This window comes from Chelonoidis abingdonii, chromosome 6, assembly GCF_003597395.2.
Source record: "Chelonoidis abingdonii isolate Lonesome George chromosome 6, CheloAbing_2.0, whole genome shotgun sequence".
NCBI classification, from domain to species: Eukaryota; Metazoa; Chordata; order Testudines; family Testudinidae; genus Chelonoidis; species Chelonoidis abingdonii.
The window spans coordinates 123826546-123852511 of record NC_133774.1 but is presented as its reverse complement, the minus strand read 5'-3'; the positions used below and the strand labels follow the sequence as shown (position 1 = coordinate 123852511).

Below are 25966 nucleotides of genomic sequence, written 5' to 3'. Positions count from 1 at the left end.
ATTCTGCTGAGCAATATTATATGTAATCTTCCAAGGTGTATTCTTGCTATGGGTGGGACTCAAGCAGTGAAACCAATGTGGGCAGATCAGAGGCCAACAGTAATGTAGGAGGAGGTTAATTTAACTTACTGGATTTTCTGATGATTCAAGGATAATTATTTCATTTTATTCTTCCATGTAAGCTGGGTCTTTGCAGCTTTTACAAACATAGGGGTATATTTTTAAATGATTTATCTCAGCTCAAGTTATTTTTAGTTCAGCTATGGAGCTAGAATCAAAATAAATTATGATGTTGAATGAGTTGCCAGTGGCCTCTGATCTCTTCACTCTAAGGCTCAGAGAAAAACTGTCTCACTCATCTACAACAGTGGTTTAATTGTTCATTTGACCACTTTCAGCAATATATGACCCCAGAGGCAGCCTTCAGCAACTGATTTAGCCAAAAGCCATCAATTCTGCCATGTAAAATTATAATTACAGAGATCTATTAGCAGGGTTTTTTTTTTTTTTTTTTTTTTCAGTGTTCAGGGAGGATTTTAAATCGAGTTTTGTAACTTTCACATGATTGATCACTCCGTGTTACATTTACCGCTGGCATAATTCCACTAACTTCAGCTGAGTTACATCAGGGATGAAGTTGACCCTCTGTCTCCCAAAGAGCTACCCATATGCATATATACTTACCCATGCAAGGAGGAGACTTCTCTGCTTATTAGGAGCATATTCTTAAAATATCCTGATAAAATAGTACTTACAGTGTAAGGGGAACCTATGATTTAGTTTAGTGTCAGTCTGTGGCTAGACCCTGTCACATTGTTGCCAGCTCCTGTGATTTTATCATAAGTCTCGTGATAATTTGGTGTTTCTCTGAAAGTCCCAGATCCTGGAGTCATGTGATTATGTGCTTTCATTTAATATAAAAAGGATGTTTCTAGTCTTTCTGGTTGCAGAGAAAAGCCTGAAAATGTGTCCCTGAAAAGCTCAAAAAACAAAACAAAACAAAAACCCAGAAGGCAAATAAAAAGAACCAAAGATGTATTATATTTTTATAAATCTCATGATTTTTGTGGGGACCTGACAGCATAAGCTGTGCATGGCAAGGGAAGGATATAAAGAGCACATATAGAATCCAGGAATCCCTGCTAGCATCCCCTAGGATGAGGAGAAGGCAGTACACCCACACGGGATAGCAAGATTAGCCAAATGCACAAGGAGTATGCTTCAGCCTTGTAAAGGATGATGCAGTAGGCCAACGCCCCTTGCACACCTCAGAACTGAGGCATGATGCCTCCCAAAGCTCCCTAAAGGCCAGTGCAGCTGTGCACTGATCCAGCGTAGGCTTTCGCACATTCTGGTTTGTAGATAATTTCTGGTAACCACGTAGGGAGGAAGGATGTTTGAGGCCGCGGCCAGAGGGAGGGATGGTGGCTGAAGGAGTCCCGTTCCTTGTCCTGACTTTACCTTCATGGAAAAGCAGCACCTAACTTTGTAACCACCATCAGGCTGGTGAGAGATGGATAGGATTTTCCATGGAGCTGACAAATCTCATTATCACACTTACCGTTCAGAGGTTTTACTCTATTACCTACGTTTCACATTTCGAAGATTGCAAGGCCAGGTGGGACCTCTACGATCAGCTGCTAGTCTGACATACTGCATAACATAAGCCAGAGAACCTCACCCAGTTAGTGTCCTTTTCGCAGTTAGTATATCTGAATGTGAAACACTCTTAATGAATCTTAATGGAACCCTCTTCTATTGTGTTCATGTTGCTCGGATAGTGTCTGACCAAAGAGAAAAATTAAAACGTTGTATTGTTGATTCATAGGACACACACACCTTGAGCATTCTCCAACGCAGTACTGAAGACTAGTCATTCATCTTAAGCACCGCTACCTTCCTACATCTCCCTCTGAGATACAGCTCCCTCCCTGCCCTCCAGCAAGTAAACAAGACCTTTTCCACATGCAGCTATACTCTTCCAGAGGGCATCCCACCACGCCACGCCCTCTGAAAGCCTGATGCTTCCTAGTCATCTTACAGCTTCAGCAGTGCAACAGACCTTCCCCTTGCCAGTTCCTGACCTGAAGGACATGTTAGAAATTGGCAATAGGAAAGGTGACAAAGATCTTTCTGGGAGGACAGGCTTCTCTGACACAGCTCCCTGAGTGGCTCCACAAGAAAATCCTAGATGTTAGCCATTTCTCACATGGCATAAGATGGAGAATTGCCTAGAGTTAATGAGTATAGCAAGTTACAGTAATCCAGTTTTTATTTTTAACTTGTAAACACATAGGTGTTCCTATGTGTTATGCTCAAAATATAAACTATAAAATTTAAGAAATTAATTCAACATAAGTCACCATCCTCAGACTGAGCCCTGAACTCATTCCAAGTTAGCACCTAGTGCTTTTATAAATCCCAATAAATGTTTAATTGCATTTTTTGGGCCCTAAATATCTTTGTAAATCTGCTCCTCTGTCTATATAGAAAGTTGTACCAGTTTAACTAAAATCACTTTAAAATTAGATTAAGTTAAACCAATGTAAAACCCTAGTGTGGACACTCAAAGTGATTTCAAGCAGGCTTATATCAATGCAACTTAAGCCGACTCCTTAATGAATTGAGCTAAACTGATTTAAGACATTTTAAAACTGATTTAAGAGTTTTCCACCCAGGGGATTGAGCTGATTTAACTAAATCTGTTCAGAAACACATCCTTAGTTAAAGCAGAGACAAGTTTGAGGGCTTTCAAGACCTAAGAGTTGAATCTCAGTTGCATCATTCTATCTACAAGACACAAGGTGTACCCTGATACCAATAAAATCAACAGGAATTTTATCTCTGAATTCAGTGGGAGCAGGAAGAGGTTTTTTATTCTGATTCCTGGCCAAGTTTGCATGTTTTACTGTCCACCCTACTCTGTCTACTAAGTTTTTTATGAGCAAGCAAGGAAGTACAATGGACAAGAATCTTGTGCAAATATTAAATTCTTCAATCCTTTGCCTGTTGACAGGTCTGAAGCAGGCAGTCAGGCTGGATGGACAGTGTAGATAGGAAGAATTGTAAAAAACAGTATGATCCACACATTTTAAAGCCTGATCCGAATCCAGTCCAATACCAAACATACCATTATCAACCTTTTTACTTTGCTGAGCATGTACTATAATCTTTGGAAAAAATTGCTCAAGAGTGCATACCCTGTTACAGGAATATGTTAAACAATATGTCTTCACTGTGGTGGCTGCAGCTAGTAATCACAACTAACCAGAATAGGCCCTGATCCTGAAAAGACCCACCCATGTGTTTAACTTTACACACTGAGTTAGTCCCACTGACATCAGCAGTGCATAAAGTTAATATGTGCATCAATCTTAGCTGGATCAGGGCCTTAGATGTTACTTTGGAAATAAGGAAGCATTTGTTGGGGAAAAGACAGAACTTAAACTCCATGCTTATTTTCAGTAGTATTTTGTTAAGAAACTATCACTACAATTGAGTCTATAAACCAATGGCAAAGATTCCTGTTTCAAAATCCATTCATTCTCCCTACTGAGTAAAAAGTTATATTGCTCCTGGTTTATAATGACTTCAGAATAGAAAAGTGTCACACAGTCTGGACAATCCTTCTCTCCCGATTTAGTGGAATTCACATTCCATGTGAAATCATTTACTGCTTGTAGTGACTCACTCTCTGTTAAGAAATCCAGCCCGGAGACAACCTAAAAAATTTACGATAGGTGCGGAATCTCTTTCACTTTTCAATTAACCCCACTCTGTTTTAAAATCATGTCTCACTTTTTAGCAGCTCGGTCATCTTTGCAGAATTATGGGGTTTTTGGTACAAACACTTACTAATACAAATGTGTGGTTCAAACAAACATTTATAGCCCAGTTACTCCTCTCCCACATGAGAAGTCCCCATTGAATTCAATACAGTATTGGCACGACTAAGGGTTGCAGGATCAAGCCTTACCTACACAGCAATTCCTTTACCCTTTGCTGAAATGCAGTAACATCTGGGGTGGAACACTGAAGCTGTTTAACAGCATATAAGAATACTACATAAGAGTTAAGAAAGGAAGTGTACAATATTTTAGTTAGCGAAAGCTGCTAGGAAACTAAGATAACATCACTGCCTTTGCAAAAAGTGCTGTGATATCTTTAATGAAAGCTTTGATTTTGCATCTTATCCTAGAGCAGTGGTTCCCAAACTTGGTTCACGTGCTTGTTCAGGGTAAGCCCCTGGCGGGCCATGAGATGCTTTATTTACCTGGAGCATCCACAGGTACAGCTGCTCAAAGCGTCTTGCAGCCCGCAGGCCATTCATGGCCGTGAACCAAGTTTGGGAACTGTTGTCCTAGAGAAGGCCTCTATCCCCCTGGGACACTAGTTCAGAACTGATTCACATGGAAGAGGTCAACCTACAGAATCGCCAGCACCACTTCAGGGGCAGCATCCGCATTTTCATTAGCAGTCTCTATTCCAAGTAATAACCAGGCCTGAGGTTGCTTAGTTTCTAAGAGCTGATGAAAACATTGCCCATGGCAGGACAGCTGCAAGTCATTCCTCTGCTAACTGGGGCTACAACAGACTGAAATTATTTTTACTACCCTGTAGAAAATGAAGGAATCTCAGAGATAACACACATCAGAGTAAAATTCTGCCCTGGGTTATGCCAATGCACCCACTGAAGTTTGTGGCTCAGCAAGCTGAAATTCCACAGATATCACTGACTGCAGAACCTGGCTTGCTAACGTATATGAAGGTGATAGCTATGTGATGAATTGAAGAACTAAGTGAGAAACGAATTTACCATGAACTTTTGACTACCATGTCTGACCTCTGCGCACCAATTCATCTCCCTAGGACTTAACCTACAGAAATAGATCTGAATTTAGCTGGGATTTTATAGAAGTATCCCCATCAAATAATTTACACATGACAGGACTGCTGTGAGGAAGTGTCTAATGGACAAAAATGAGAGTTACTGGTTGCAAAATGAAAAACACTAACTTCTGCATTTTCTATCGTATGGTGCTTTGCTGGGTTTTACTGAATAACATTGAAAATTTTACATACAGCTAACATTTTGTTTGACAACAACATTAAAGATCACAGTGTAACAGGTAATATCTAACTGTTCAATACCCTGGTGCCAAGAACCCGATTTCCCCATGCAAAGCATTTGATTTCCCTACAGAATTGCTGGCATGAAAGGTTAATCAACAGAAATGTGTTGTTTTGAGAAATTTATGTTTTTATAATATTTATTTGGTTAGACTTATCATCATTGCATTGAGGGCAGAGGGAGGCACAAAGAAACACAAGGATACGTTGAAAATAAAATGTTCACTAAAAATGGGAAAGAATCTCTTTTACTTCGTGTAAAGTATAAGCAATATTACTTTACGGTTTAAAGGTATGTGTCTCTCTCTCCATTCTCCTGTGATTTACAAGTTAGTGAAAAAACGTAATAAAGATTTATAATAGGACAAACTTCCCTCCAGCCATTACTGTTACACCTCTCCCCTGCTTCTGCATTTCAAACGTCAGCTCTCTTGATAGGAATAAGGAAGGGAGAGGAAAGCTCTTTCCACTACTGTAGGCTGCTTTTACTAAGATTTTGTCTTTCTGATGTAGCAAATGAACCAAACAGTCTGCTTTTCTGTCTCAAAACTCCTTATATATAACTAGATAGCAGCCTACTGACCCATATAGATATTGCACTACAGAACTATGTGACTCTCAAATGTAACCTGCTTTGAGATCTGTTTTAGAGAAAAAGTCTGTTGGTTCCTTTATGAAGTATCCCTGGATTAACATTATCCTACATCAAGTGCTGATGGGCTCTATTAAAAGAAAGCTTTCCTAGCAACCTTCCAATGTAGAGTGCTTAGCTACTGATTTATCTAGTAATACCTTCCTGTAACCTATGGTGACCATGATCAATATTTCACTTTCTCAGCTGCAATTCTTGGCTTAGAAATGTGTCCTTTAGAATGACTGAATTCCCTGCATGATAGTATGAGCTTTCCATGCTTTCGTACCTGGTATTGACTGTGCTGTTGCCTCAGCAGTGATGATAGGAGCAGTGTTAGGTTGTTGCTGACTAGAGCTGACTTCTGGCTCTGCACTAATTGAAGGAGATAATGCTGCTTCGCTGGCTGGAACCTGATTTGGCACAGGTTGGAGAAGGTCTTCTGAAGCAGCTTGCTCTTCTTGTCCAGGGAGCTGCAGGGCTGATAAAGGAATGCTAATCTGTTTGCTGGTATTGGAAGTACTGACTGGCATCTGGAGTGCTACCTGTTGGTTGGCTGTAGGGGTGCTAGCTGGTCCTCTGTTTGGGGAAGCCAGAGTTATTCTTGCAGGCTTCTGAACTGCAGGCCTCGATATGACAGGGGGAGAAGCAGATACATTTTGTAAGTCTAGCTCAGCACTCAGAGAAGGCGCTACAGGGGGGGAGGGCTTAGGGGGGCCAATATAGGAAGGTCCAGCATGAGTTTGAGGCTTGGGCTTTGACATCTGCGTCAGCGATAATGCAGGTCCATCAATGCCACCAGTAAGTTCTGCATTAGCCACAATATAATAATCTTCAGGGATTTCTTGCTTAATCTTTTTGACGATCACATTGTTACTGCTTTCATCGATGACCTGAGACTGGGAGCCTGAAAGAGATGATGAGGATTGGCCCGCTCCAGGCCTTTTGCGGGAAATGGTTTGAGATCTTTGGGTGTGAGGTTCAAAGTCACTATCCTCATCTGTCACCGAGGACTCGCAGACCATGTCAAAGAGGGTAGCCTCATCTTCGTATTCTTCCACGGCTTCATCTAGCTCTGAAGGCTCACTGCAGTAAGAGAAATCACAGGAGTCTCTGGTTCTGTTACAATCCAACTTTGTTTTCACTGATCTCCCAGGGTACCTCTCTACTGGGCTAGTCTGTGTCTCTGAGGGCACACCTATGATGCTGGGACTGTCTGAGTTGAAGCTTCTGTTGTCCTGGAAACATACTCTTTCCTGGGACCCAGCCCTGCAGGTAGCAGTCAGTGGCCAATGATAAGCATGGCCTGCGCTACAGCCCCACATAGCTGTCAGGTTGCCATGGGAACCTTCAGAAAGTAAATGCTTTAGATTTGGAATGAGGCTGCAGATGGTGCCATGGCTGTGGGCCCAACTGACCAGTTTGGAAAGGTTTTCAGAAGAGGTATGAAGGCAATCCTCCATGTTATAGGATCAACAACTCCTTTCCTAAAGAAAAAGAAATTAAAGGCAATTTTTAGGTTACATGTTTTCAACAGTTGTAACTGTGTACTGTTAAATAAGAACATAACACTTCTTTTTCTACAAATAAAGGACCTGAGACCTACTTCTATATGTTCCTTACACAAAAATGTTTACAAAGGCAAATAACCATATACAAGTTATAGGTAAATCATCTTTTTATCATATAAGAGGCTCTAAAAGACACTTCTCAACATAGCATTAATTTTTAAGCTCCTTCTCTCTTCTCACTCTATCTATAAAATTCAGTCTTTAAAATAATAGGGTGAAAAAAAAATCTCTATGCACCACAAATATACAGTGAGATAAAACAGCTTTTTAAACAGGCAAGTTTGCTACTATTGACAATCAAATTTGACATGTTGACACTTAAATCTAAAACAAGTGCATGTACAAATCTTTATATCTGATAGACTGAATAAAGAAACAAAAAACCTCTAACTATAATTTTCAGCATGAATCTGAAACTAGCATTATAGGCACTGAGTCCAGTCTTGCACACACGTTGATCAGATTTAATGTAATTCTTGAACTATTTCAAATGCATCTTCCTTTTTAAAGGAGATGCAAAGAAACCCACTTGAGGGCCTAAGATTGATAATCTTTCCTTGTACTAAAGACAAAGTAATTGTGTGATTGGTTCTTTGTTAGCTTCCACCTGGCTACTAACAGCTGCAAAGTGTCCAATGGCTAATAGAAATCCCCGTTTTCTACTAGCTTCAAGCTAGTTTAGAAGAATGAATATTGAGAATACTGAATACTGAGAATATTGAGAAGTTTTATCAAACCTTCCACGTTCATAGAGCCAAATCTTGACTTCATTGGCATCAATAGCAAAACACAGCATTTGTCCCCTTCTCAAAAATGTCCATCTAGAAACCCAGAAACAAGAGGCATTGAAATCTGGGGCCAAGTTAATAAATACTGGAAAAATATAATTTCTGGCACTCCACACAGAGGACAAGAAATTGTTGAATTTTCAGTCTTTTACTTGCCCCAAACCTGCATGTCCTGCTCATGTTCCATCTTTCACATAAAGTTAGCCTAAGCCAAAGTCTCATCCCAATAGTGAGAACCCGCAACTTCAATTGATTTCAGTGGAAATTGAGGCTGCCAAGCACCTTTCAGGATCAAATCCAAAGACTGCTGAGGAAAGCATCAGAGTTTATATCTGGCCAAGCAAGCATTAAACTGTCTAATAGAATTTATAATGGTTTCTCGGCCCCTTGCATCACGTGCAGCCATAAAAGAGAGAATCTGAGATGGGAGAGACTCTTCATTCACTTAAGCAACCGGAAAGATTCAATAGAGGAATGGGAAAATTCAGAGCCATACAAAGCTGGCATAGATATGTTAAAGAAAAGCAAGGAAATGGAACATAACTGAGCTAGAAACATAGAAACTGTTCACAAGTAATTTCTCCATATAGTTTTTGGACTGTAGATATTTTTCTAAGCAGTTTGTTGCAAGTATTTTGATACTGAAACTCCAGGAGTTAGTTTTTCATTGTACAATTAGATATGGTATTGATATATTTCTGTTCTATGATTGGATTAATATAATATTTAGAATTAAGATTTCAATGTGAATGCTCATTTTTACTAATTCAAAATATGCATTTCCAGCTAGCATCCAATGTTTGCATAAAGTTTACTATTCCAGCAGACACCTTTGCATTTTTGCCGGTAAACTTGTTCACCAGAATGTTTACAATTAGCAAAAACAATGAAAGCAAATTCACTTAAAAATTCAAATGAAAATTCATTTGTTGTGGTAGTTTCAGTACTTGTGAACACTATTTTGGACTTTATCATCTATAGTCAGTGTTCATTATCTTGTTATCCAAATCTTCTCACTTTTAATTAAGCAACAAAAATCTTCTTTGGCCAGTTAGTCAAATGTTCAATACAACTCTAGATTAATGACAAAAAAACCCAAAACAAAAACCAACTAACTCTCATGTCAAGATAGAATCTGTAGATGAACCTAGATAGAGTCAAATAATCTACTTTAGCTAGCATAATATCTGAGCACCTCATAATTGTTAATATATTTAGCCTCGTAATATATCTATGAGGTGGGAAAGTACTATTATTCTCATCTCAGGTTTAGCGAGACTGTGGGTGAAATCCTCATCTCCGTGAAAGTCATTTGCAAAACTCTCTTTGACTTAAATTTTGGTCAGGAATTCACTTTATGTGACTTGCTTACTTTCACACCAGAAATCTATAGCAGAGCCAGGAATTGAATGCAGGACTCTGCTGCCCCAGTCTACTGTTTTAACCCGTTGAAAAATAAGGAGTACGTCAACTCTTTTAGCACTTCAGTTTTTCGATTCCGAACAGCAAGAGTTATAGGAATCTTTTCCCCATTGCCCTGCTTTCATTATTAGAGTGACATGATGGGTGAGGTGATATCTTTTATTGGACCAATCTCACCCGCCTTCTCTCTCTAATATCCTGGGACTGACATGGCTACCACAACGCTGCTTTAATAATGGCAGTTATATGGCAAATCTAGCCAAACTACAGGGATTCTTAGAACATTCTCTGAAGCAAAAACTCTGAAAAAAAATATGTAAGTTTGAATACACTTTCTAAAAAATGTAAATCCTTAAAAAGCTAACTTGACAGTATCCCTTTTTACAGTGCAGTCTTATTTTCAAACTAAAGGCTATTTCAATTGCAAGAAAGGTTTACCAAGAAGGAATGCACATAACTTGACATTTCATCTTTATTTGGCACAAAATTGAATTTAAATGACCTGAGTTGTTCTTCTAAAAATAACAGAGATTAAGTTTATGTTTATGTTCTCCGAAGTATATCACTGTATTCTCTAACTTGCCATCGGCTACCTCCCCACAGGTTACTTAATCAGAATATACCCGTGAAATTATAACACTTATAGAAGAAGAGATACATGGGGTCTGATTCGCTTCTCACTTACACCTGGTGTAACTCCATTGACTTCCTGAGCCAGTTAAATAGAATCTGGAGTCGCTAATGGGCTCAATCTTTACACACTGGCAGGGAGGCATGCCTTTACTTTTTCCTTCTGGTGATTTCTGAACCCCATTGGCCTGACTTCTGAGAGATGCTGAGCACCTACAGATCCTGATGACTTTAGCTGAAGTCATGGGTGTTTTGCATGTTTGAAAATCAGGCCCTACATAGTTTCCTAAAACCAATTTAATGTGGAGCTCACTTGCACCTTATGTCCCATACCTCTACCCATCCCCACACAAATATTTTAGAGGCAAAAATAATAAGAATATTGCTCGAAGAGACGTATATCGTTACTGATCTTCTCTTGATAATGCATCAAACTGACATTTAACCTAGTAACACCAACAGGTGAATACTTGGCCACTCTGTGTGTGTCTCAAAGCTAAAAAATTAGCTAAAAAATTATGTAAATGACAAGTACATTTTATCATTAGGAAAAGGCTGGCTCCAATTTAACAGCTCAAACCATACCATAGAAAATACCATTTTTATAATACAGCATCTTTTATTCCCAACAAGCTTTGCAAACTGTGGCCCTGATGCCACAATGAGCTTTGTGCGTTTAAAGAACATAAGACAGCCATACGGGGCCAGACCAAAGGTCCTTCTAGCCCAGTAGCCTGTCTTATGACAGTGACCACTGCCAGGTGCTTCAGAGGGAATGAACAGGCAGGTTATTATCAAGTGATCCATCCCCAGTCGCCCATTCCCAGCTTCTGGCAAACAGAGGCTAGGGACACCATCCCTGCCCATTCTGGCTAATAGCTATTGATGGACCTATCCTCCATGAACATATCTAATTCTTTTTTGAACTTTGTTATAGTCCTAGTCTTTACATCATCTTCTGGCAAGGAGTCCCACAGATTGACTGTGCGCTGTATGAAAAAATACTTCCTTTCTTTTTAAACCTGATTACCAATGCCCACCCAGAGGTCATTGCAGGATTGGGACCTACATGCAGAATAATAGATACAGTTAAGGGCCTGATCATGAAAAACCTGCCAGGCATATTCACTCGAGTAACCTTATTGTTTTCAGTGGCACTATTCAAGCTAGTAAATCCTGTGCCCAGGACTAAGAATTTGTAGAATATATTACACATCTGTGCTTTTTTTAAAAAAAGGTGAAGTTATTGGCATTTCCATTAGAGTGTAAATGCACATTCTTGACATTTCAGGCCATATAAGTTTCACTGGCATGGTAGCAGAAAATTGTCTTCTGGAGAAAGTTGATTTAAAAAGGGGCAAAGGCAGCCCAGTAAAAGTACAGCTCAGGACGTCAGACATGCCCATTCTAGATTGTTCTTCCAACTCTCTCTTCCCTTTTTTAACATGAACAAACAGGATCTATGCCCACTTCCCTGGTTCCTGAGGTCCCCAGGTGCAGTGGAACCAGTGCTTCACCACTGAACCTGAGAAACTCTTGCAGAGTGCCTGGGACTCAGCACACTGGATAGACCAGTTCCACAAGGGCTCTCTGCTCTTCCCCATGTAGGAAGGCTTAAGAGTCATTTTACTGTGCAAAGCAATTATGTAAACGTGGCACCTTCTTACTCAACCATTCTCAGAATTCTGTCTGCTCACTTCATTGATGGAAATAAGCAGATGCTACCTTTGGCTCCTGTTAGCACTGCAGACAGGGAAGGTGGAATAAGCCTCAGATTGTTTGCAGGAGCATTGTTCACTACAGTCCAATCAGCTACACCTGTGCAAATCCTCTGACAAGCCCAGGCTTCTGGAGGTATAGTTATGGGCATAACTGAAAGGCAGTGTTGTTGCACAGATGCAGTTGGAGGCCCATTTTGTCTGGCAGAACCTTTTGCTAGTGACAGTGCAGAAAATGGAAATAGCCCAGCTTGACCCTGGGAGCTCAGGTTGAGTCTGAAGGGCTGGAATTCTGAAGAAAACAACATCTTTTTACTCGTAAATTGAGTGCATTTGATACAGAAGTTATTACAGAAACAACAAACATGGGACCCCATAATGCCACTTTTGCAGAGTAGAACCACACTAGAAAAGATTAAGTATGAATCTCGTGGAACCACCATGCCGCAGACACACTGGCCACACCCTCCTGCATACCGAAGGTGCAGAAACAAAAGGGACTATTGCAATCCTGAGACTGCAGTAGTGTACAGCGAAATCGCTTCCCCTAGTGCCCTGTGCCAAACCTCACTCTTCTGTCTCAGCAAAGGGAAATGATTTGACCCTAGAAGCTTATTTTGGAAACTTCATAGAAGAGGGAAAAAATTATATTCAGTTGTCAGAAAAAAAGGTTAAAAAGAATTGGCCTCCTAAAGGGGCAGTTTTTCCATTCATTCAGATTGCTCTTTGCTGGCTGGCAGTACAGTCTTACTTGCTATATCACATTGTGAAGGTTGTTTAAGTCTTTCTGTCTAACTGGCAGGATTCAATAAGATGACTCATGCTTTACAGCCTACTCACATGAGTACTCAGAACTCATACAGTAGCTGGCAAAACTGAGCTAAATCTCCAGTGTTAATAATGCTAGTATTTTAACTGCATTAAAAACTGCAAAGCCTTACTATTCTAGAGGGATTTTCTGCTGGTTAGAGCCCAGCAATGTCTAATCCAGTGTGAATCATCTCTAGGTGCTGAAAATTCAATACAGTAATCTGGACCCTAAATTAAGAATCAGGCTTGATCTCAGCATGCCTTGACATATTCAGGTTTTTAACCTCATTTACTACCAGCTGCTATGGTTACTGCAAACTTTCATTTGAGTACACACCAGGAGCCTCTCTCTGCTAGCCTGTGTTAAGGTTGCAACCCCCTTCCCTCCTGGCAAAGGAGGACATTCAATAAGTCCACATTTGATTGTACAACCCCAGAAAATGATTGACTATAACCAAGAACGTCTCTCTTCACAGTAGATATTTAATGACCAAACTATTTTAAATAATAGCAAAGGGATCTTTTACAATCCCTTCTTTCCTGTTATAACACAGGAGCATGTCAGGCTGCCTCATGCAGGCAAAACTGTTGAGTTCTAACAGTCCAAAGAATGGCAGGAAGTAGCCCCAAAGTGCGCTCTCCTAGACACTACACCAGCGTAAACATTGTCCAATAGCTAGCCCCAGTATCAGTAACCAGTCTGACTCGAGTCCCTCCCTCACTAACCTACACTGTGGAATGCATTTGACAAAAGCTAGCCATGTACCAAGGTGTCTCCTCTGGCCGCTTGCCTAGAGGGAAGAATGAATACCTCAGAAAGGGAGAGCTAAAGAGAGGGGCAGGGAAGAGAGAGTGCCACCTACATTGCATCATTTCCCCTTCCTCTCGACTGTCTACAAGCTCTTCCAGTGGTGGTTTGACAAGTGAGGAGTGAGTCGGCCAGAGGCTGGAGAGGACAGGGATGGGCAGAGATTTCCCTAGACCCCCCGTCTGAGGGGTGTACATCCGCCGATTTTCCCCAACACTGCCCCCCCCCCAGTAACATGCAGTGTTGCCAATTTAGTTGTTGGTCGTAAATTTGAATTGAAATTGAAACATTAATACACACTTTAGAAGCATGCACGGTATAAGAGAAAATACTCATACCTGAGAAAGCATAATGGGTTTGAAAAGTATGAACATAGACTAGCCTCCTCATACAGCTGCTATTTATGACAACATCAGCATATTTGTTTCAGCAATGTTGGCCTACCTAATAATTTCAAATGATTATTGATCAGCAAGGTCTGAATGAGCTCTCCCCTGACAGCTAGTGATGACCCAGGGGTGAGGGGAAAGGCTTCAGGACCAGACTGTATTTACAAGAACACACCTACTCTGCCTAGGTATCCAGCAGACAGAGCTGTGCTGCCCAAGTGATCAATTTTGGCTAGTGGTGGGTTACAAATCACTGAAGTATTAAATGTAGGGTCATGTTCTCCTAATTGTCTGAGTAAAGGGCAGCAGAACTGTGCTTAGCCTGACTGAGTGAGGGGGTCTCCCTCAGTGCTTATTTTGTGCTAGGGCTTGCCAGGGCCGAGCCCCAGCACCCCTAGGCTTTGCAGTTCATAGCCCTGGGACCTCTGGGCTTGTCACATCAGTTATGAAAGTAACAAACTTCCTTGAGCCCTGGCACCTCTTTCATTACAAATTAAGCACTGGTCACCCTCAACTGAACTGCACTCCCGAAGCGGGAGGTTTGGATGCCAAATCCCAGTGAAGAGAGAGAGGGTGGGGACACTTGTTTTGCTTGGTGGTGTGGGCTCTGCCTAAGAGTCACAGGCACTATTTGACCTGCCCCTCTCTCCTGTTTAGAAAGATGGAGCTGATTAGGCTCCACAGAGAGTCTTTTGGTTTGTTAAGTGACCGCTAGAGCTGAAATCACTGATAATCAGGTCTAAGTGCCTAGACCTGCTGTGGGACAGTGTCTCTATGGAAGAGATGGCCCAGCCTAAACTAGCAGCGAGGTTCCCACACTGAGAGCTGAAATCACTGACAGCTGATGGAACCTCGAGAGACCAACTCACAGAGGTCACAGTGGCAGGTGGCAGCGGAAGGTGACAGTGCAGGGCCATTGGGGATGGAGCGGTAGAGTGAACAGTGGCATGACAAACAACAGTGGCCAGAGCACTGGACTAGGTTTTAGTGACTTCACTCCAGAATGCTAGAGTTGTGACTGGCAAACTTACAAATACAGGGTTCCTAGTAGGCCAAGATTTTTAAAATGCATTATTTGCCAAGGTCATTATCTCACAACATCGCTTTCTCAAGAGGTTACTATCTTGGGGCATTTCTGTACTAAGCTTTTTTATTACTATAATTATTTTTATGTAAGAACAAACATATTGAGTCAGAACAATGGTCCATCTATCCCAGTATCCTGTCTTCTGACAGCAACTATTCCAGGTGCTTCAGAGGAAATGAACAGAACAGGGAATCATGGAGTGATCCATCCAGTTGTCCACTTTCAGCTTCTGGTGAACAGAGGCTAGGAACACTCAGAGCATGGTGTTGCATCTCTGCCCATCCTAGCTAAAAGCCATTGATGGAACTAACCTCCATGAAATTATCTAGCTCTTTTTTGAACCCTGTTACAATTTTGGTCTTCACAACATCCCTGGCAAAAAGTTCCACGGGTGACTGTGCACTGTGTGAACAAATACTTCCTTTTTGCTTGTTTTAAACCTGCTGCCTATTAATTTCATTGGGTGACCCCTGGTTCCTGTGTTAAGTGAAGGGGTAAATAACACTTCCTTATTCATTTTCTCCACACCAGTCAAGATTTTATAAGCCTCTATCATATCCTCTCTTAGTCATCTCTTTCCAAGTTGAAAAGTCCAAGTCTTTTTAATCTCTCCTCATATGGAATCTGTTCCACACTCTTAATCATTTTTGTTGCCCTTCTCTCTACCTTTTCCAATGCCAATATATCATTTTTGAGATCGGCTGACCAGAACTACATGCAGTATTCAAGATGTGAGCATATCATGGATTTATATAGTAAAAGTGGAGGATCTTGGTTTGCCAGACTGATCAGCTAAGCCAATATTGGCAACCTATATGAAAAGGCTGCAAAACACCATGCCTCTGAACTGCATCAACATGCAGAAAGCCTTATAAGCCAGTCACTGTCAAAGCCAATTTTAGAAGAACGTAATGAGGCTGTTAAGAATGCTGGAGACACAACACAGTTTATGTGAACCAACATGGCTGCTGCATCATACCACACACTTAACATTAGCCTCCAGTTTATAGTGCACTGTCACTTGTCAATCCTGAAGTTCGACACTGGTTTCGAACAAGACTGGCAAATGCTCGCTATCTTTCTGAAACAACTCAGCTGACTCTCTAGAAGCATGTGGTGCAACCATGAAAGGCTTAACAGTTGAAAAAGTGAAGAACTCTCTCACCATATTCAAAATACGTGCATACATGGCTGATGACTGCCCCAGTGCAAATAGGCATCAAGTATTAAGTCATTGCGTATGTTATCTTGATGTCTGTGATAGGCCAATAGATGCATTCTAGATGTTCAAGTTATAGAAGACACATCAGCTGCATCTGTGACATCTTAGAAGAGTTAAATGCATGTAAATTGGACCCCAAACAGATGGCTGCTTGTGCATCTGATGGAGCAACAAACTTCTCTGGGAGACATAATGGAGTACAAGCTTTGCTCAGAGAAACGTGTAAGCCTGATCTCTCCTATCCACACTGCAGAGGCCATCTACTTCAACTGGAGCTAGTACAAGCTGAAGAAACTTCAAAAGACATTAAAAAGCCATAAATTTAATGGCTTTTTATACTCTTTTTTTCCCAGCAAGAGTCCAAAAGGACTGAACATCTTGGTAACAAATAGAAGATACACTGGGACTGAAGTTCAGATTAGTCCAACCTGGGAAAAACCGCTGACTTTCTCATGAGCGATCCTTGGCTGTTATCTTAAAATGACTGCAACCATTATTAGTGGCTTTGGAAAGTATCCACCAAGATAGGACGGATCTAAGTAGTGAGGCTGGTGGACTACTTTGGCTACTACGTTCAGAGAAGACTATTGTCATTCTCCCTCTTGTAAGTCTACTGTTGAAACCACTTCGGTCATTATACAATGCCATCCAGGCATCTGCTACACCAGAGTAGATCTTTGTCCAGCAATAGAAGCTACCCTTGTATCAGAGAGCTATCCATTGAAAGTGTATTGGAAGAAGCATTTCAGTTCAGATGTTGACTCATGAAGGTATTTATATTGACTCCCTAAGTGAAGAGGACAAGAAGTGTTTGTTAAGTCAGCTGAAAAAGTACACAGACTTGATTCTTACAAATCTACAATAGCCATTTCTGGATTCTATCAACCTCTACCTGGTTTTTACTGATGCCTGTTTTATAAAACACAGAGAGCTAAGTGAAGTGAGGCACTACCAGCAATGGGGCTGCCATGTGATCAGGACAGAATAGAGAATTTGAACACAGAGGTGAATGAATGAAGATGTAACTTCAACTTCTTTATCATCACTAGTGGTTTGACCCAATTTTTGTGCTATGTTTCCTGGGATGAAAGAAGTAGGAATATATCTCTTGCTATTCCCAGTCACAACAGCTACAGTTGAGTGTTCTTTTTCCTCATTGAATAGAATTTTGTGTCCTGAAAGAAATCGCCTTCTGCCTGATCATGAGTATGTCACAAAGAACTGGAAGTAATGGACACACAAGAAGACACCAAAGAGAACAAGAAACCAAAACGGCTGTAGATGTTGTGCTTTCTAGTAGGCTTGAGTAGCCAACTTTAATTTTTGTGATGATTTTAAAACATGAGTTAAAGCTAATAAAATGGTGATGAAACATTTTTTAGTTTTTACTATGGTGCCATACAGCTCTCATCCTCCGTGAATATTCCAACACACACACACCCATTTCAATTCCTGGGGAAAACACTGGGGATGGGGGAACAGCAACATCTGCCCTTTTTTCTGCCTCTAGCAGTGCTGACTAGGTCACTGTTGGCTTAACCAAAGTTCCCCTTCCTTGCTCTGAAATCACCCCATGAATGGGCTCTGCAGGCGGCGAGGCAACTGAGGGTCCTGGCTCCATTGGAGACACGCTGGCAAGGAACAGAAAGCAGTGAAGAGGCTCAGGGAATATACACAGAACTGGATAGATCTGTGAATATATGAGGCGAAGTGCAGCTATGTGATATTATGCCATACAGCACTACCTGTGCCCTCCATGCCATGTATATGCCTGAGGCATGACTAGGGTGACCAGATATCCCGATTTTATAGGGACAGTCCTGATTTTGGGGTCTTTTTCTTATATAGGATCCTATTACCCCCTACCCCATCCCGATTTTTCACACTTACCGTCTGGTCACCCTAGGCATGACCTGGGGAAATGGATCCAAGGAGACAGGAGACTGCAGCAGTATGCAACAGTTTGACCTCAGAAAGCCTTGTAAGATAAGAATGGATTTCCTCTGATGGCTAACTCTGTCCAGATCAGCACTGACTCATGCTGAGCAGCCTGTAAATCACAACAACATCCATTAGCACTTCTGGCATATCTTTTTGGACTTCAGTGCCTTCTGCATGGATTTGCGCCAAAGATAACAGTATGGCCCAGGGGTCTATCAACACTGTTCCCATCTCATGATGGGAATTTCTCATGAGACTTATGATATTTAGTGTTTTGCTTAAAGCCCAAGTTACTGGAGCCATGTTATTACTCAAAAAACAAGCTTTCATTAAAATAAACAAAGTAAGTTTCTAACTCTCCTGGTTGCAGTGAAAAGCATGAAAACATGAACCCTAATGGCTCCAACATCAGAAGGCAAATGAGAAGACCCCCCTCAAATTGCTTCTTTTTCAAAAAAGTTCTTGATTTTTAAGCCAATCTCATGATATTTGGGGCCTGACTCATGATTTTTTGAATGTGTGGGACTGGCAATTCTGTATTAACCCCTACAACAGTGCGTTTCAGACCACTACTGAACACTTGCTGGTTAGTCACATCATGCTAGCACTGCTCATTTCCAGCTGCTAAATCACACTAAGCAGCAGCTTGAAATACACAACACTGCCTTAATATAACTCTTCCATGTGAGCAAACACTGTGGCTGCCACTGGGATGTTATTCCACCACCAAAGAGAAGGGAAGTGGAAGTTTCATTTGCTAGTTTCTTTATTTTTACACTTATAAAGAGAGAAAACTGAGCCCTTAACGCACAAGGCTTGCAACTTTTACACTAGCAGTTTTATTGGTGTTATATATACGTCTAGCTGATTAAAAGTTTTGGCCATTGGACAATTATATATTATTTTACCAGCTTGTTTATTTTCTTAAGTGAAATCTGTAATGCTTGTAGAACTATTGAAATTGACAAGCCTTTTTCTGTTTATCTCCAAACAGGGCAGCAGCTGTGCAAACTTCCCCCCAGTGTCCTGCTGCAGTCTCAGACCGCATCCTGAAGCAAGCACCCCTAGCAGTGAGAGTTCAGTCTCCAGGCCCCACCAATTTTTGACCTCTTTGCTGAAGTTGCCACAAAGATGTTACTTGTGATATGGACCCTGATCATTAGGACATAGATTGACAACGATTCAGTCATTTCACACAGGCCACCGGTCAGTCATCAGATAGTAATGACTAGTGTTGAGTGAACTAATTTTCTCTAATTTCAAACCCACTCAGACATTAGGGGTTTGAAAGTTGAATTCAAACTCAAATATTATTGCATTTATATTCTGCTTAAGAGAAAGACTATGAAGAGAGGCGCAGAAAGGAGAAAGGAAAACATGTTAAAAATAGTTGCATTGTAATAGACCATGTGTAAGAACCCAATTGCGCCATGCTACTGTTTGAGTAAACAGCAATTTCTCATCCCTAATAAATAGCAATGATTCTTTTTAATCCAAAAACACATTTTTAAGGTAACTGTTTCCTGGGGAAATAAAAGGTAAAAAGTACAGGGAAAAGGGTCATGGATTTAGGCTAGTTTTGCAAATCTCAAAAATAGTTTAACAAGTTTTTGAGCCTTGGAACTACAAGAGATTCTCCCAATTCAAATAATTAGACATTATTCCCTATCGGCCTGGCATGGATTCCCACCTGCAGCCTAGCAATAGAAAGTGGCATCTCTCCATAATCAATCCATATAGCAGCTACACATTTGGGGATCCTGTATTATTTGTTAATGTTTTTAAACAGCGCCACAAGAAGTTATTTAAAAGCACACAATGATTAAAAAAGAAAAACCCCATTTCCAAGTGAGTCCAATGTTTTGTGTCTATCAAATCATTTTGGGTAGCAAGCGTTTTCATTTTTTACATACGTCAACATATAGGATAAAATCCTCGCCCCACTGAAGTCAATGGGAGTTGACTCCAGTGGGATCAGAATTTCACGCATAACAAACAACAATAATAACACCAGTAACAGATATAATAAATGGTACTAAGAATTCTTCTTTTCCAGAATGGGATGTTAAAAAGTGGCACATCTTAATGAACAATATAATTTTCCATTCATTAAAATATCATGGCTCTCTGCCACACCCTTTCCATTGGCCTACAGCTATTCCTCAGTTGATGGCATGTCTTCAGGGAAGCTTCTTTCACTGCCAAGTATGGCATGGTTTCAACTATAACTGCCAGCACAACAAAAGCTTAACAGGCAGCAAACAGTTTTGCTGAGGAGATTCCTTTAGCCAGCTGAAGAAGAAGATGATTTATTTTGACTTTGAAGAATATTATCAGGTTATTAGCCCAAGAGCATTTGGTATTTTTCACAAAATTAAACTCTCTACAAACCACTAACAGAATTGGCTGGAGAATTTTCCCCCTCCTCCCATTAAAAACATTATGAAACAATGTTGTTGCTGCTTGTATTTATTTCTAAGTGGCTATCATCACTTCACTCTGCTCACACTGAGGGTTTGGCTACACTCGAAACTTCAAAGCACTGCCGCGGGAGCACTGCCTCGGCAGCACTTTGAAGTGTGAGTGTGGTCGCAGCACCAGCGCTGGGAGAGAGCTCTCCCAGTGCTGCACGTACTCCACCTCCTCGTGGGGATTAGCTTGCAACGCTGGGAGCCACGCTTCCAGTGCTGCGGCACTGTTTATACTGGCACTTTACAGCGCTGTATCTTGCAGCGCTCGGGGGAGGTGTTTTTTCACACCCCTGAGTGAGAAAGTTGCAGTGCTGTAAAGCGCCAGTGTAGCCAAGGCCTGAAACAATGTTAGCTATGTAGGCCTTGAACCTGCCTGGTGCAGCTGCAAGATTGCAGAAGCGTGTTGTGGTATAAATGCAAGGTAAAAAGAGAGGGTGAGCAGTTCAGGAAGTGAAGTGTAGAGGAATGATAGCAGTGCTGTGGAGACGATCATTTACTCCAGCAGTCCCCAACCTTTTCGTCTGGCAGGCGCCAGATGGAAGACCGTGGCGGCGGTCGAGCATCCGCCGAAATGCCATCATCGAGAGGCTTCGCCACCGAAATGCCGCCGAATTTCAGCGGCATTTCGGCGGATGCTTGACCGCAGGCCAGGACACAGGGGCATTTCGATGGCACCCACAGGCACCATATTGGGGACCGCTGATTTATTCCTATCCAAGAGTGGAATTGAGACCAAGGTGGAGCATAAGCTAAACACCAAGGTGGCATAGAACAACACCTTGGTTGATGTTCTATGCCAGGGGTCGGCAACCTTTCAGAAGTGCTGTGCCTAGTCTTCATTTATTTAATCTAAGTTAAGGTTTCGCGTGCTGGTAATACATTTTAATATTTTTAGAAGGTCTCATTCTATAAGTCTATAACTAAACTATTGTTGTCTGTAAAGTAAATAAGGTTTTAAAAATGTTTAAGAAGCTTCATTTAAAATTAAATTAAAATGCAGAGCCCCCCCAGACTGGTGGCCAAGACCCGGGCAGTGTGAGTGCCGCTGAAAATCAGCTTGTGTGCCGCCTTTGACACGTGTGCCATAGGTTGCCTACCCCTGTTCTATGCTGTTTTCCAGAGGCACAACACAGAAATGCTCAGTGCAAGGTGAAGGGGGACTAACGAGGTTTCAGGTCAGGGTTTGCAAGGAGTCCTGACTAGAGCAGCGAAAAGCTGTCCCTCACAATGGTTGCCCCAGGGGAATTCTTCCCCAGCTGGGCCTGAGTGGGTGAGAGAAGCCCTCCTTTGTTTCAGAGTGGTAGCCGTGTTAGTCTGTATCAGCAAAAACAACAAGGAGTCCTTGGGGCACCTTAGAGACTAACACATTTATTTGGGCATAAGCTTTCATGCTTATCTGATCGATGCATCTGATGAAGTGGGTTTTAGCCCACAAAAGCTTATGTCCAAATAAATGTGTTAGTCTCTAAGATGCCACAAGGACTCCTCCCTTATTTGTCTGTCAAGGTTCACGCATAAGCCCATGACTCCTCACACATGCCCATTCTCCACCTTTGCTCTGCCCACCTTTGATTTTGTGTTCCCAAACCAAGAGTATAGGCCAGTTCCTTCTCTTGTGTTCCCAGCAGTACAGATGGGATTTTGCCAACCTTCCTCATGCTGAGTATGACCTCTCTCCTCAAGCAGGGATATTGAAATGAGTAGGAATGCTCGGTAAGTACTCACTATAATGGTGGCAGCATCTGCCTCTTAGGGACCAGACATGAAAGGGTCTTTGGACTTTCTACTGCTCAGTTTGGGGGACTGTAATTATGGACTGATTTACAGAGCTGCTGAGCACCCAGAGCTCCTACTAACTGCACTGACTGCAGGAGCTCTAGAAATCAAACCCATAGTGCTTAGCTTTACAGTCATCTACATGTACCCTCCCTGCTGCCTCATGCTAAGGCACAAACCTGCGTGCTCCTTGCTACGCACTATGCAAAGGCTTGCAAGATCCAGGCGATAATATACAAGCGAATATTAATTTCTGAATGCTAAGGAATGTTTAGAGTGAAACCACAAGATTTTAAGATTAATTTTTTAAAACACTGAGCTCTCAAATCATTAACAAAATATAACTGTAGACTGGGAAATGTAACCATGTGAATTTTAAAGCAAACCCAAAATTGCTCCTTATTTCATGTTATATTTATTGAATATCAAGCATCCTCTAGGTGCCTTTACATAACATAATGGGCTTCCTCATGGTAGACATTTCTCACTGCAATCTTCAGAACACAGGGCTTGGTGAAAAGTCCATCTGATGACTACCAGCTGCTTTCCAGAGCTAAGGGCCCTCTATTCAAGATGTTCTACCTAAGGGACTGTTACCAGAAGTGCCCAGGTGACCCCATGTGTACCTATGATGAGCAGGCAAAGATGAGAGGAGGAAGAGGGACCTATTATGGAAATCTTTTCTTCCTCCACTTACAATCCACTGTCTTCAGAGTTTTGTGTTTCCACTAAAGGAGTTATGACTTGAACTTCTGCATTTAACCATCAAGACGATGTAAGCCCCATAGTTCTGAAAGGAATATTAATTTGCCAGCTATTCACTTTAAATTACACAGACTGAACGGGTGGTAATGAGGTAGTCAATTACAAACAGCTGCTGTGACCTAGCCGAATAACCAGAAGTAAAGTTCACTGGCATAACCTCGTGATTATCAAGGTTCCTGGGCCCAGATGCCCAAAGGTAGTTAGGCTCCTACTTGTCATCTAGGCCCTGATCCAAAGCCCACTGAGGTCAACAGGAGTCTTTCCATTGACTTTACTGGTCTTTGGATCAGGTCCCAAATGGCTAACTCACAAATCTCAACCTGTGCCTGGCCCAGGCTTATTACAGCTGTCTGCTCCCGTCACTTGTCTGACTGAATGAACTTCAGCCATGTTCTTTGATAGAACAGAAAATATTCATGTAAATACCCACCCTGGCCTAGTTTTCATGGAAACACAGTGACTTGTTGTGGGGTCACCCACAACAGTAAATAAATCACGGTATTTCTAAAGGAATTCATCCATTCCATGTAGGAAGCAGACCCCTTTTGCTCCAAACTCTAGATAAGAATAGGAGAAACACACTGATGGTATATTGAGGTCCCCCTTCAATTACACTTTACTGAAGAATTTAGCATGTGCATATAACACCACTTTGAAAAATGGTGTCTGTTCCCTAGATAAGACTGTCACCTTTTCATCACATTTCAAACCCTTTTCAGAGCTTTCTAAGCAGTATGTGAAAATGCAGTCTGGGCTCAAACCTAGTTTTAGGGGTGTGTCATGGTACAAGAAAATGACCCTTCTGGACTGGGGAAAAAACCACTCTAAACTGGAAGACACTCGTTGGAAAGAAACACCACTGCTTCAGGCTCTATTGCAGGGAGTTATCTCGGACCAACAGGGGGTTCAGCAAGTTGGTTTGTTTGGCAGGAGACTCTCATAATGCTGCCAATTAACCTGCCAGGAAACATTGCTCTTCCTTAGGAGCACAGACCAACCACTGAGCTAACAATAAGGATCCTAGCTCAGATAGTTGAGAGAAGTGATTATTCTATGCTTTGGATTATCTACATTTTTGGAGGGGGTGCCTTAAAACTGCTGCTGTTAAAGACTACAGCAGAAGCATCTGACCTCAGAGATGAGGTAGAGAGCCCAGTGGTGGGTGTTTTGGAATTTGGGATGTTTCATTTGTTTGCTTGCTTGCTTTTTTCAAATGTTATTCTGTAAGAGTCTAAAATAAATACAGAATCCCAGAAAGTGGGATAGACTTTGTTAGACCATCTGGTGTCTCATTTGCAAAGGGAAACCTGGGCTTTACTATTCAATGGGAAAAACTGATCTTGGCCACTTTTAAAGACAGTGCAAAACTTGCCCAAGAAGCATGTGGTGTAAAAAAGATGACAGGGTGGTGGGGAAGAAAGTACTGTCAGCACTGGAGAAAGATCAAGGAAAGAAGTAACCAATTGAAAGAGAAGATAACTGATTTTTTAGACAACGGAAATGCAGTAGATCTAATCTAGCTGGCATTTGATACAGTTCCACATGGGAAATTATTAGTTAAATTGGAGAAGATGGGGATTAATATGGGAATTGAAAGGTGGATAAGGAACTGGTCAAAGGGGAGATTACAACGGGTCAAACAGAAAGGTGAGCTGGCAGGCTTGAGAGAGGTTACTGGTGGAGTTCCTCAGGGATCAGTCCTTGGACCAATCTTATTTAACATTTTTATTAATGATCCATGCCCAAAAAGTGTGCTAATAAAATCTGCAGATGACACACATTTGGGAGGTATTGCCAGTATGGAGGAGGACCGGAATATCATACTAGAAGATCTGGATGACCTTGAAAACTGGAGTAATAGAACTGTGATGAAATTTAATAGTGCAAAGTGCAAGGTCATGCATTTAGGGACCAACAACAAGAATTTTTGCTATACACTGGGGACTTATCAATTGCAAGTGACAGAGTAGGAGAAAGACCTGAGTGTATTGGTTGATCACAGGATGACTATGAACGCTCCGATGCAGCTGTGAAAAAAGCAAATGCAGTCCGAGGATGCATCAGATGAGGTATTTCCAGTTAGGGACAGGGAAGTGTTAACAACATTATACAAGGCATTGGTGAGACCTCATCTGGAATACTGTGTGCAATTCTGGTGTCCCATATTTAAGAAAGATGAATTCAAACTAAAACAGGTGCAGAGAAGGACTACTAGGATGATCCAAGGAATGGAAAACCTATCTTATGAGAGGAGACTCATAAGGCTTGTTTAGCCTAACGAAAAGAAGGCTGAGTGGAGATATGATTGCTCTGTATAAATATATCAGAAGGATAAATACCAGGGAGGGAAAAGAATTATTTAAGTTAAGTATCAATGTGGAGACAAGAACAAATGGATATAAATTGGCCATCAACAAGTTCAGGCTTGAATTTAGATGAAGGTTTCTAACCACCAAAGCAGTGAAGTTCTGGAACAGCCTCCCAAGGGGACCAGTGAGGGCAAAACTATCTAACTGGCTTCAAGACAGAGCATGATAAATTTATGGAGGGGATTATGTGAAAAGACTACCTACCATGCCATGGTAGCCAATCTGTGACTGCTCATAGCAAATATCTCCAATGGCCGGTGATGGGACACTAGATGGGGAGGGCTCTGAGTTACTACAGAGAATTCTTTACCAGGTCTCTGGCTGGTGGGTCTTGCCCACATGCTCAGGGTCTAACTGATCACCATATTCAGGTTCGGGAAGGAATTTCCCCCTGGGTCAGATTGGCACAAACCCCAGGGGAGGAGGGTGTTTGTTTCA

General features: G+C 41.5%; 1 protein-coding gene across 3 annotated transcripts in view; it reads right to left on the bottom strand.

Moving 5' to 3' along the window:
• Positions 1 to 25966, bottom strand: part of KIAA1958 (KIAA1958 ortholog) — a 128149-nt gene that overhangs the window by 62207 nt on the left and 39976 nt on the right. For all 3 annotated transcript variants that reach the window (XM_032763582.2, XM_075067384.1, XM_032763577.2), the window contains one exon: positions 6051 to 7248. In XM_032763582.2, coding sequence (XP_032619473.1) covers positions 6051 to 7224 — 1174 coding nt within the window. In that variant the 5' untranslated portion in view covers positions 7225 to 7248. The remainder of the gene's footprint in view (positions 1 to 6050; positions 7249 to 25966) is intronic.